The sequence below is a fragment of the Apteryx rowi genome, unplaced genomic scaffold (assembly GCF_003343035.1).
Source record: "Apteryx rowi isolate R43461 unplaced genomic scaffold, aptRow1 scaffold_305, whole genome shotgun sequence".
Classification (NCBI taxonomy): Eukaryota; Metazoa; Chordata; class Aves; order Apterygiformes; family Apterygidae; genus Apteryx; species Apteryx rowi.
In genome coordinates this window covers 535,994-549,406 of record NW_020449475.1, presented here as the reverse complement: position 1 = coordinate 549,406, position 13,413 = coordinate 535,994, and the positions used below count along the sequence as shown (strand labels likewise).

The following is a 13,413-nucleotide window of genomic DNA, read 5'->3' as shown; positions in this document are numbered from 1 at the left end:
ATATGGTACATTCATTTTATTCTGCATCAGCCAAAAGGTGGCAAAAATGAATGGAATTAATAAGGATTTGTAGCAGTGAATTGAGAGAATTTGTCCTGCTTAGGATATATTGCATAAAATAATGTCAGATAGTTGTTTCAGGTACTATTTCTTACTATCTGTACTGGTTTTGTAATTCCATTCCCGAAACAGAGCAACAGCAACAAAATTGTTTTTAATGAAATCAGTTACTGGGACTTATTCTGAGGATGCCTTGGTTTTGTGGAGATACAAATCCTTCTAGCTTCAGTGAAATTAACTTTGTCTATGCCTATGTGAAAGCAGAATCAAGTCATTGTGTCAGGTTGCTGCAGCTGGTCTCAAAGGTATTGAATTTCCGTGGAAATCAATAGTTATAAGGAACCAGTTGATGTCAAAGGGTATTACAATAAGACTCAAGTGTCTTTGATGATCTGCTTCTTGGTATTCAGCTTAAACAGTGAAAGAGCCATCATCTGTAATGTATACAAGGTGTAAATAGGCAAAGCAGAGGAGATTTTGGGGTAGGGAGGGATGCAAGCTTGTCAGAAAAGTACTCAGTTGAGTTCCTAAACCAGAATGATTTGAATTCAGGTCACACGCTATTGGGAATTCAAAGGTGTGCGGCTGGACACTTGTCCTAATAATATAGACAAAACCATGAGTAACCTATGAAGCTTAACAATACGCTCTTGAGAAATTATCCTACTTTTGTGCCATCTCTTCAGTCCCCTTCTCTTGATAAAAGGTAGTGCACATTTATATTTAATTTGTATTTACATACATACTTAAGATTATATACCTCCATTAAAGGGAGGAAGACTTCCAGCAACTTTATAAGGAGGATTTTGTAAGTCAACAGATTTTTCCAGCTCCAGAATTTACTTCCAAATTTTTCAAAACCTGAGATATAACTGACCTTAGGCAATCTCTGAGCCTTCCTCCAGTGAATTTTCATGTGGGTCATTTTACTTTTTGTATTACACTGGAGGTCTCCTGTTAAAATAATTGGCCTTCACGTGCACAAAAAGGTCTGTTTTTCCTCTGTAGCTTTAAATGGCTTTTTCTAGTTGAGACTGACTCATTGTTAAAGCAGCTAAGTCTAAATCACTTGGAAACAGCCATCAAGAAACAAAAATGATCCTTTGAATTTGTTTTGTAGATGAAAGTCTTTGCTTGAAAATAAAACCGTGAAAACCATCCCTACCACCTGAACTAATATATATTTCAGAAGGCAAATGCCAAACTACTGTACATTATTTTTATTCCTACATTGCTTCCCCTTCAAAACATGCTGTGCCCAGGAGGGTTATTTGCATGATACTGTGGGGAAGGAGATTTTCATCCCAGCCAGACTGTGCCTAAGTGCTCTCTGGTTGCTGGTGGCTGAAGAGTTTACTGCTGCCACCGCAGTTCACAGCCCTCACCCACCACAATTCACAGCCAGGGTACTAAAATAAGCTGAACCTTGCCGCAGTTTCAGCATATCCATAACATGGGATGTGAACTGCAGCAGCTCAGAGGCAAATATTTTGCTCGTTCTGCTTTCGGCTGCAGGGGTGGCAGAAGGATGGAGCAGACAGTTAGGTGTGGTGACCTGCAAAATTGCCCTGGCATGAATAATTGGAGTTTGTGAGTCAGAGGCTGAGGAGATACAAAAACAGTTCTCTTCTCAGCACCCAGTGAGTCACAGGATCAGTGCTGCCAATCTCACTCTTTCGAGTGCAACACTATTTGGTATTTTATTTTAATCCTCAGTTTCTGGAGTCAGGTGAGTATGCAAAAATACCACTTTGATTTTGCTTTTTGCTTTTTTCTTACTGCTTTTAAAGTTTCTAGCCTTCACCTTTGCAAAGGTAAGCTTCAAAATGTTGACACACGTGTGTTCTGAAGGTTCAGGATAGTACAAGGTAGTTACAACAAAGCAGTTAATATTTTAATCTTTAAACTAAATTTGGGGCCTGACTCAGGATTTTGGAACCTTTGATGTTAGTGGGGTGGCCTAACACCTAACAGTGCAAGTAAGAGATGTATGTTATTCTACATCAGGGTAGACCAAACATGCAAGATGAAACAGGCCATATTTCCTGAGGCAGAATTGCCCTTAGCGCCAAGACTGTGTTTATGGGGCACAATAGAGCTTGCCTTCCATGGAACGGCAGACTTAGGAAATGTCTTGAGTTCGTTGTGCTGGGGGATGCATCTTGTGAAGCAGAGCATTTACAGGGCAAATTTAAGTTTCACTTTCCTAATATCATAACTGTTCTTGCAACCCGTACCCTCACTAGATCCCCCATTGCATGCGAGAAAACCAGGCAGGGCTGGGCCATTGCCCAGGGGACCCGACTTACCAATGCTGGTGCACTCCATCGTGTGATTGTTGGCTTCCAAACCATCAGGGCACTTTTCAAGGCACTTTCCACTGTATAAGTAAAACCCACTTTTACACTTTGTGCAGAAATTTCTGGTGAAGCAGGTATCACAGTCAGCTTTGCATTCTGAAATGCAAACAGTGAACAGTTTTTTTTTTAATAGTTCCCTCATGTTCTGTCAGCAGTCCTTTAGTATTTTCTGTATTCTCTATATTACTACCCACACAGACATAAACAGTATATTTCCCAGTTCTCAGGTAGTTTTAAAAGAGGTAAATAAAAACTTGTATATGACACAACTAATGTTTGATATGCAAGGCCACACACTGCTAAAAAGTGAGCAAACACTTTACAGTGTCAAGTTACTCTGTAGGACTTTACTCTGGGGTCCATTCATTAAATAATTTTTTTTACCAGGTAAAAACTGGGAGAGTGGCCTGGCTGTCGCTCTTACATTTTTATATCACCTACGGGGTTAAAAGCAGTGCATTCAACAACGAAAAAAAGGAGTGGGGAGGATATCACAGTTTTTTCTAGTTTGTTTATGATGAAAAATACATAAGGGAGGCAAAATGTTGCCCAAATGATAAAGACTGGAGTTGAATTCTGTTTCCCCCAGCCCAGAGGCAACAAGAATCTATAATTTCCCCCAAATCAGGCTGAAACCCTGTCAGCTGGTAAAGGCATTTATAGGACTACACTGAGTGTGAGATACAGCTATAAAGAGACCAGGGCAAAGAGTCTGCAAACCACATCTCCAACGAGTGCCATCTTCTCTCCTTGTCATGGGAGACAGGCAGGAAAATGCCAGTGAGCTTAAACTGCTCCAATCAGACAGATTCAGTGGCCCTCAACCTCCGCTCTTCAGAGCTGCCATTGTTCCATCCTGCTGCTCCAGCCACAGGAGTGTGGTGTTGCCCACTCACTTCACTTTTGCATCAGGATGTGGAGGAGGAGACCATCTCCCAGGTCCTGTACAGGTCATTCATGCAGAGCCGGGATCCCTGAGCTTCTGTAGTTTTGTGATTTTTCACTTTCACTTCTTGTTCAGGTTAACATTTATCGCACTAGTATAAAAGAACTGAACAAATAAAGACTCGGCCTTGTCGTCTGCTAATCTGTTGACTGGACTCCTAAGGACACACAGCATTCAAAAGAGAACAAATATATCCATGCGTATCCCCTTTTCCCAGCACTTACTTGCACACTTATTAATGTCAGGATACCGTGTCCCATAATATCCACTTGGACATGAGGAAAGACATACTCCAATCTGTTTCATGCCAATCCTCTCCAGAACAAAAAAGAGTCTGGGTTTACACGACAGGCATCCGTTGTAGTCAGAACATGTAGCACACCCTCCTTGGCAACCTTGGCTCACGTTAGGATGCACTGAGAAGACAAGCATTAAAAAAAAAAAAAAAAAAAAAAAAGAAGAAGAAGGGAGAGAGAACAAGAAATTAGACAAGCCCATGGAATAATAATTTCTCTGTACTTGGAAGGGTGGACCACCCTCTTCTCTGACAGCTCTTAAAAATTGCTTCATTTTTTTCTTGTGTTTCTCATGACCTGACATTTCATTTCAGTCATCTTTTCAGCTGCTTAAAAATGATCGGTTCAGCTGATGTGCTCACATCTTGCAGAAATAACTAACAGCAGATTATATTTGAAATTGATTTTATGGAACAGCAGCATCCTAGAGAATGGTTATTTTTCCTTTAGTTATTTCCAGCAGCTTTGCTGCCACTTCTATGCGCTTGACTCAGGAGATAAATACATGCTCATTTGTCATTGCTTTTCCTATCTGGATTATTAAAAAACAACCTAGTGTATAATTTCCTTCATTGACTAAATGTCATTTGATTGAATTCTGCTGTGCGGAATATGTCCTTGTCAGATCTGATGCTAATTTGCCTTAATATTAAGACACAGGAGAGCCATCTTTCTCACACTCCTTCCTTCCTTGGAATGTTCTTTCTGGCATGTTTTTAATCTCTAACAATTACAACCTGATGTTCAGACTTAACTGTGGCATTTACCCTGCTCCAATCCCAGCATGGAGCATAGGTAGGATTATACTTGCCCTTCAGTTGAATTATGCTAATTCTTCAGACAACAAAAGGAAAATGTATTACACCCACTGCTTAAGAGTGTTCAGATCTTATGATATTTTGGGGGCTGAGGGTAGCAGAAAAGAGGGAACTATTGCAGAGTACCTTTTCAGTAGCAGATATTAATCAGTGAATTACTTCTCAGTCTCACAGTGTAATATTTTGCATCTTTCAGTATTTTAGAAGTTCTTACCTACTTTTGATTCATTCCTGGTTGCACTCTTAAATAGAGGTTTGAGCTGAAAGCATCAAGTAGCTCCCCACCTCTGAAAATCACAGCTTTCATCTCTCAACCTGAGATGTGATTATATTCTATAGTCAAGAGAAATCCAGCCCTCATTTACATTTGTAAATCCTATTGTTTTCCTGTTCTGCCTTCTCCCTGGGCCAGTGAAATTTTTGTAAGTATGGCTTGTGCCATACTGTCACTGCCTATTTGAGTGTTTTGATTTGTTTTTGTTTTTTTTTTATAGACACTACTAAATGCTTCACATACATAATGAACTTGCTTTTGTCAGTGCCTCGCTGTGGATCCCTTGGAGGTAGCCTAGAAGCCCCTGTGAATCTGTAGCTTACAAGCTGAAAACCACCACTCTGGTAGTGGGAGACATCTGGATCTCTTCCTGCTAGCTCAGGGGAGTTTGCCAGGTGGCAGGGAAGTTCAGGAATACTTCTGAACTTTGTTCGATTACAGTTTTGGCAGAAGAGACGTGGCCCAGGAAAGGGAAAAGAACTGAACACTCCTCTATTCTCTGAGGCTGCGCCTACCTCTTATGACAGCTGTTATAGATGATCAGTCCCACAGTCTGAGAAATCTCAAGGGGAGTTCAAATTCACTTTTCCCCTTTCATTAACAGAATGAGGAATCAGGGTTATTTCTCTCAGTAGGGCTGAACAGGTAGGAGAAAGAGCAATTTTTGGCTCTGCTCTCATTTCAGTGAGACTATAAAATCCCGATTCTCTTTCCCCACTGAGGCACTGACTTTGTAGAACAACCATGAGGAAAATGTTTTTACCACTAAGACACACTACCGCTATGAGAACAAACTGCATTTCTGCAGAGCTGGAAGTTGCAACCCAAAATCAGTTATCAAAGCAGTTTTTGCTAGACTCTCAAAGTACTGAGCACTCAAAAAGTACAGAACACTTTATCCCAGAAGATTCCAGAGAAACAGAGTATATTGCTGTTGAAATTAAAAGGCTGAAAAATTGGCTCTCTTCTTAAAGAAGTAAATGAAAATGTCCTTGTCTCCCTCTCCCCTGTATTGTGGCTCTTATAAGAGGCTGCTTTCAAAGGCAGACGCAGTAAGGTGATCTAAGAAGCTGACATTATTTAAAAACTATCCATGACTTTCCTTCATTAAGTCTGACACAGGGAAGAAAAAGCAGCTGAAGTACAAAATATTTGTCATCAAAGCTGCTATATAAAATATAGATGATCACTTTTGACAGGAAACATATTATGTGTGAGCACCTGTGACAGATCATTATGAATAGATTCTCTTGACAGAGAAAACATTATGTGCAACTGCTCTGAGGTCAAACTTTGTGTGTGAGCCCTTGAGACAGGGATACTTTATTACCAAGAGATGATAATTTCTGTATAGTTAAAATCCATTATATGGCCAATTTCCAGCTCCCCTTAACTCCAGAAGTATTAAATGTAAAATAAAATATGCTTCTAGACATTTTCTCAATTTCTTCCTCGTTTCTTGCACCCAAATACACATCATATAAATAGCACAACAAAAAAGAAAACATGTAGTCACAAATGGAGAATCATATTGTTATTATTATGTAGCAACCAGTAAGTTAAAATATGCAAGTCAAGCTCCATTCAGAGGTTGATTTTATGCCATGTTATAACTCTACATGTGAAGCAAGGCAAGCTCTTATGCTTGGTAATGCAGAGAGCTGAAGCCTTTTTGAAGAGTCAGTATTGACATTTCAAATCAAGAATGACTTTTTTTTATCATAAAAGCCATTAAAAGTATCCGTTTTTTGATTTTTTTTCTATTGTGTCTGACATTTCTTTGAGTGCTGTGTATGCGTAATGAAACTGTGTTTCATTATGTTTGTTTTGAATGCTAGGGAGGCCATTATTCTGGGTCAGGCAAGAAGCAAAGCAGGGACTGCTGAGTGCTTCAGACATTGGCCTTGTTTGAAAGCTCAGCACTAGGTTTTGTCATTGAACCTGGGAGGAATGAAATGATGGAAGGAAAATATTTGTGTATAGAAAATGAGCTGTCATGCTTGAAAAAAGGAATCTCCAAACTCCAGTCAAAGATCTAATTCTTGTTGCCTTGCAGCCTCCTCCCTCTCCGGTTCAGGTCCAGGCTTGGGTCACTTGCTTGCCTTTTCCTGCAAGGTAGAAAGCCATGCAGGGCCAGCCCTGCCACAGAGGCCTAGTGGGGTCAGACAGGTTGGAGAAGGAAATGGGACAAACTTAGTTTCTGAAACACATTTCTCCCATGGGGAGAGAACTGATCGCTTTTGTGTATGGAACTGGCCCAAATCATTTCTCTCCTGGTGCAGCAAGGAAAATGGACTAGTTGACAGAGCAGCAAAGAGAAGAGAACATGGGGACAGTGCCCTCAGTGCTGAGCTAAGGGTCAGGCTGCCTCTTGCTGCTCCTTTCTGTGACCCAGTGTGTCTCTTTATGCAGTTGTGGGGCATCCCCATCTTATCCCTTCCTACAGCCTAATAGTTAGAGGTGTGCCTCCAAAAAGGAGACCTGAGTTCCCTCCATATTAGCAGAACAAGGAACCTGTTCCCCAGTGAGTGCTCCATCCATCCTGCAGAGGTGCGTGCACTGTTGACCATGTTTTTGAAAGAGAACGGACAATGATGTTGGTCTTTGTCCTGAACTTGGCACTCTTTAGAAAGTCTCTATTGGGAAGGCCTCCAGAGGGTTAATTCCTAGGAGCTCCAGTCTGTGAGTCCTGAGAAAGATTCATGCTGAGAAACTTGTTACCAAAAGTGAAAAAGGTGGCACCTTTGAGCACATGAGCATGCAGAACTTCAGGCATCTGCACAGTAACAACACCAGGAGAGATGTTACGTGCTTACAGAGCCCAAGCACTTTGGCAATTGCACACCATAACCACAAGGAAGCAGGCAGAAACTTTAACTCTCTTCCCCAATATCACACGTTGAGAGCTGAAAGTGTTTAAGTGATGCACCACAACAAGCTGGGAGTATTACCTTCATCTGGTAAAAGCCAGCCTCAGTACACCTGACATAAGCATAGCTTCAAATTTCTATACTTATTTAGGTCAATAGTAGAAATAGGCAAGTAATGTATATCCACTTTAAGAAATGCTTTGAAGTCTACAGGTGAAAAAGTGCTCGGAGAGCACAGATCACTCCTGGTAACTACAAGTTTTAGATGTGGTAACCAGGGCAGAGGGAGGTCCAGTGTCTTGGCAGAGGCAGGCACTGTGGCTTAGTGGGTTAGGCACTGGCTGGAGAACCAGGAGGTCAGGATTTTAGCATTGCAAAGAGGTCCAATAAATGCTGTCTCTTGTAACCACTTTGCCTTTGAGGCAATCTACTTCATTCTAAAGACAAAATAAAATAAAATAAAATAWAATATAATACAGTACAATACAATACAACAATTGTCCACGACCCTCAGAACTGACTTTATGCCCTAGCATGAAGGTATTCTATGACCAGGCTGTTATGAGCAGTATCCACAGTTAGAGATGACCCTACCAGCAGCAAAGGCATTCTGTCTTCTTCTGTTCACACACTCTTTGAACACAGTGAAGTCCTACACTCTCAAGGATGGAAAATACAATAAAGCTATGGGCAAAGCAAATGGTGGAGGGACAAAGACTCGCAGACAAATTCTTCTTCCTTTCTCACACAAGTGTAACCCAACCCTGCTGACTTTAATCAGGTAAAAAAAGTATGCATGTAAATGCTCTTGGCTGAATTTAGGTCCGGAATCCATCTCTATCTTTCATTTTATAACACCTAAGTACTGGAGATCAGAGAAGACACTAAACTAATCTTGAACTAGACTCTTCCCCTCCCTGGCTTTAAGTCCTTTTTGCCTTCGAGACCTTTTTTGTGCGTGCTGTTTGTTCAGATATTAGTTTTAAGCCTCATTAACAAATGAAATCTCTGGGGATTTTCCTTTTTCAGAATATTTTCCAAAGCTTTACTATGGAAACAATGAGTCGTGATCTCCCAGTTAAAAATAGAAAGTTAAGGACAAGGAGTTGAATTTGAATCTGAACTTTCAATGGCAAAATGATAGATTTTGATGGCATGCAGCAAATAAATTCTAAAACTTTTGGCAATGAAATTTTGCTCTCAATTTTACTTTATGCATATTATAAATATATGGGATCAAAAAAAGAAGAAGAAAAATACATGAGGAATCCAGGTGGGAATATATTCTGACAGCCAGAGGAAAAGCTCTGAGTAAAAGAACTTACATATTCTTTTCCCGCTTGTTGCAGCTGAGGTGCTCTGTCTCAGCTAAAGAAGATCATTAATCTTTAACTACAAGATGTCCATTTAGAGGCTCACCCTTGAAATGGACGTGCTAGACAAATGAAATCCATCTAGATATCTGTTGTTACTCCTGGTTTCTTGGACTTGTGAGTTCTCACAGGAAATATTTTAACAGCAGAGTTACTTTGGAATTTAACCTCTCCTGGGTGGACTGTTCCTTGGTGTAAGATCCAAACTCTGTCTCTGCTGTACCTAAGAAACTGCATCCACATTGGTACTAGCCCATGTGATGGGGGAGATTTGTGATGGGATATCCCGTGGTTTCTAGTGTCACTTTACCACTCAATGAATTAATTGTCAGCTTTTTCTCTCTTGCCTACTGTGAAACAGCTGCCTGTGGCAGTGGCCTGAAAACAATACTTCACGTAAAGCGGAGGTACTCTTAATCATGTGGACTGTCCTTTAGGCAAAAGCAAACAGCATTTGGCAATGAGCTCTTCTAATGAGAAAGTAATTAAGGAATTCAGTTTGCAAACCACAGCGTATTTCCTCATACTCTTTCTTGGACAGCATTTCTCTGTGTGGAAATGCATTAAAAATGGAACGGACAACTGTGGGACTACAGCACTGAACCTATGTGTAGGTAACATACAGTGCATAACAAGGAAAAAGACAAGAAAGTRCAGTCCAGAAATGGTGGGATGGCACTGGAAGAGTAAGTACACATGGGTTTGATTAGTTTGTATTATCACTGCTAAATAGATTGCCAGCTTGGGCCGAGATGAAACCTGAGTTCAATCTTACAGGCTAAGCTATGCTTGATAGCTTGGCCTTAAATCACTCACAGGGAGACAAGAGGTTTGATGTGTTGTGATGGTGTAGCAGCTGGGCTCTGCAGGGAAGACAGGCCCATACACAACAAATGCTACATTTCATTGGCCGTAAGTTTTTTGGGATACAACACAACCAGTCGTGATATTTGAGGAATGTGGAATCTCCATCCAGCTTCCACTGGATTTATACTAGATGAGGAGGCCTTTGAAAGGAGAGACAGCCTCAAAAGGAGCAAATGGGAAAATCAGTCTAAAAATCAATTGTTAACAGTATAATGTCTCCTCTTCTTCCTTGTGTTTCACTAGTACTTTTAAGATTTCTTTCTAAGAGGATGGGAACTCTTCCAGAGATTTGTTTGACTTCAATTTTACTTCAGAGTATTGTTGTCTTCCGTGGTACAAACATGTAACAAAGAAGATTCTCAAGTGCCCTGTGTTTTGAAAGAAAAAGATCCCAGAAGAACTGAACAAAATTTCCGCAAGCATCTGCCTGGCTTGATGAATATTTTCTTCCTCAAAAGACACTTCCCATATGAGGAAAAAGAAACTAACCTGTTTTGTTCACCAAGTGTCAACACTTGTAAAGAGCAACAGAAACATGAGTATGGGGCTGTCACACAATCTTGGGGAGTATCCATAACCATTTTGTAGTGGTATCTACAAGCAAGGAGGCCCATTACAAATGGCCAATATCTCACTAGTGGATGCCTCAGCATATTAAACACGTCTGGCAAAGTGATCCTGATAACTGACTATATTGGCTGCCAGAACACATTCCCCCTGAATATGGGTAGAAGGAGCATCAACAGACTGAAAAATCTCACCAGGGGTGCAGAATTTAATGCAGTCTCCGAGCATCTTCAGCACAACAGAGATCAGCCACAGGAACCACAAATGGCTCCTTCTCATTCCAGAGAGTTTTGTAAATAAGCTGAAAAATTCTTTTCATGGAGAGAGAAGGGAAATCAAAAAAAGTTTTTCCCCATATTACTATGGGGCACCACCAAAGCTCAGGGATCTAGGAAGATTAGCCAGCACAGGGCCCAAACAAGATTCCTGAGGCAACTTACCTTGCGACTAGGGAATGCTAAGACCAGCTAATGCAATACCTTCTCTCATCAAGTTCTAAATCCTATAAGCAACTATAGCTGATACTTTTAGAGATGACTGTTGTTGTTTCAAGGTGCCCAGCCTTCAAGACTGTACATGATGAATCTTCTCTAAGAATGAGAAACTGAATTACATTATTATCTAGCTAAGATGACCTGTGATAGAAGGGGATATATGGGATCTGTAAAGAATAGTAATGAGACAACTAATAATCGGTGTCAACTAATAAAAGGTGTCATGACACTTGCCAGACTCAGCTACTTGCAAAGAAAGCATCTGTGCTGTGATGAAAAAAAGAGGAGAAATGTGAGTTTTGGAAAGAGATTATATTTGGTACATGTATATTTAGACAGCATCTTAAGAGTCTAATCCTGGAAGACGTTACCATGAAGATCCCCAGTTGATTTTACACTGTTCTTAGGTGCACAAAACCTTAAAAACAAAGTTGTCATATGTCACCATGACCCCTCCATCTCTTCTCTACAAAAGAGGCATACTTTTATCAAGTAAAAATCATATCTGTATATTGCATATGCTCATTCTCAGAAATATACAGGCATATTTTCTGTTTGATACGAACGTTCCATCTAACATTAGCGTGTTTCTAAGAAAGATCAGTGATCCTAGGTGTAGTGGTGGCAACAGAATCTGTCCCCCTTATTTACTTTTCCTGTTTTGTTACTTTACCGTACTGCAGACTTTTTGCTGTGTATTGTGCAGATGCTCATGTACTTCCAGGCTGTATAAAGATCACTCAGCTCATACTGTCAACATTACACAACTACAGTAGCATTTGCAAGTTTCCCGTTTCCCACAGGGTCTTTTGAGACCAGCGTTTTTCTCTCAAAGTTTTGTTTCAGAAGCCACAGAAAGAACAGCAGGATGTAACAGATTTTACTTTCCATGCTGGGGACTAGGGAGAAGGGTTTAGACAGCAAAAGCCTGTAATCCCATGTTAAAGTTATGATTTTCTACTACCATGTTTACAGCATTAAAAAATTAATAAGCCAGACAGCAAGCCAGCCCACTGCCTTGGCTGTACTCAGAAGATGTGCCTTTAGTCAATTAGTTAATATCCTCTCAATTTTGTATATTTTCCTAAGTGGCACTGATCAAAAGTTTGCACTGAATGAAATAATTTTTTCTGTGTAATGGTTAAATTCATACCATACTGAAACTAACGGAAAGCCCCAAAGTATATTGTTTTCAGTGGAATTATTCTGGATTGATGCCTGCAAACATTGAATCAGAATCTGTCTCTTTAAATTCAAGTCCCACATCAAGATCTGAACCCTGACTATAGATACTAAGAAGTATCATACTTCTAAAAGTTCACTGAAAATTAGATTTTTACAATTTGTCACAAGGAGAAACTCTGATCTCTATTTTTTTTCTGGGGGGAAAAGGGTAAATTCTCCAGGCCGACCTGACAATCCATCTGCCAGTGAAGCAAGATATTGTCCAAGGTTCCATGTTTAAATTAATGATAAGAATACTTGGTATATTGACTGCTTCTCTGCTGTAGCACTGTATAGTGATACATATGCTATCAACACTCAGCAAACAATGACCCAAATATGTTCACCTCTTCCTCATGCTACTGGGATGTGTCCAAGTTTAAGAAAATGTCAAAGGCTTTTGAATGCAAAGCATGAACAGTACGATATGAAGTCAAATTCAACTCTGATGGAAAACAGACAGGAGACTCCACCACCAGTCAACTCAGACTCACTGACTGAAGTCCTGGCCCACTGAAGTCAGTATCAAAACGCCTCTTAAAATAAGGAGGGGTGAGGATTTCACTCATTTGTTAATCAACAACTCTAGGGTAGCCCATGGTTTGGAGCATGGTTATTTAATTTTAAAGGTTCATGTGATTAGATGGTCTGTTTTGATTGGGATTAAGTTGTAGGATGGGTGAGATTTAGCTAGGCATCTGATTCCTGTGGAACTGAGTCAGTTCAACAGCTCCAAGTGTCTGGCTCTTCTTGTGAAGTAAATATGAATGGCACGTAGTTAGGGCTCGTTTCATCACCCTTTATGCATTCTCCCCTCCTTTTGAAGTCTGAGCCATTCCCTCCCATCGCTTTCACTGCCTCACATGCTGATTCACATGAAAGAAATTTAGCACTCACACCAAGCATCATTCACTTCCCCGGAACCGTAATACATCCAACATCACTGCACTGATACACAACAGACAGTTTTCAGTCACACTAAAACAATGCTAGGAAATATTTGGGCTGAATTATTGGGGTGCTGGTGATGAAATCAAAGCTATACTCCATTATGTGCTTAAGCAGGGATACAATTCATTTTTTGCAGATAATCTGAATGTACCACCACTTTTCCAAACATTTGCATGCCAATCTGCTGAGTTGGTTGCAAGTTAAAATGAATTAAAACAGCTTTTCTTTTTAAAAAAAAAGTAACTCTGTAAAAGTATGTTCTTTATCCCCAAACCAACTAACAGTATAATGCTGACCCATCAAAATTTCCAGA

The 13,413-nt window shown here is 40.3% G+C and overlaps 1 protein-coding gene across 1 annotated transcript in view; it reads right to left on the bottom strand.

The window, feature by feature from the left end:
* Positions 1-13,413, bottom strand: part of RSPO3 (R-spondin 3) — a 64,118-nt gene that overhangs the window by 24,103 nt on the left and 26,602 nt on the right. Inside the window, exons 2-3 of the mRNA XM_026070150.1 lie at positions 3,591-3,782; positions 2,370-2,516 (exon numbers count right to left, since the gene is read on the bottom strand). Of these exons, the coding sequence (XP_025925935.1) occupies positions 2,370-2,516; positions 3,591-3,782 (339 nt within the window). The remainder of the gene's footprint in view (positions 1-2,369; positions 2,517-3,590; positions 3,783-13,413) is intronic.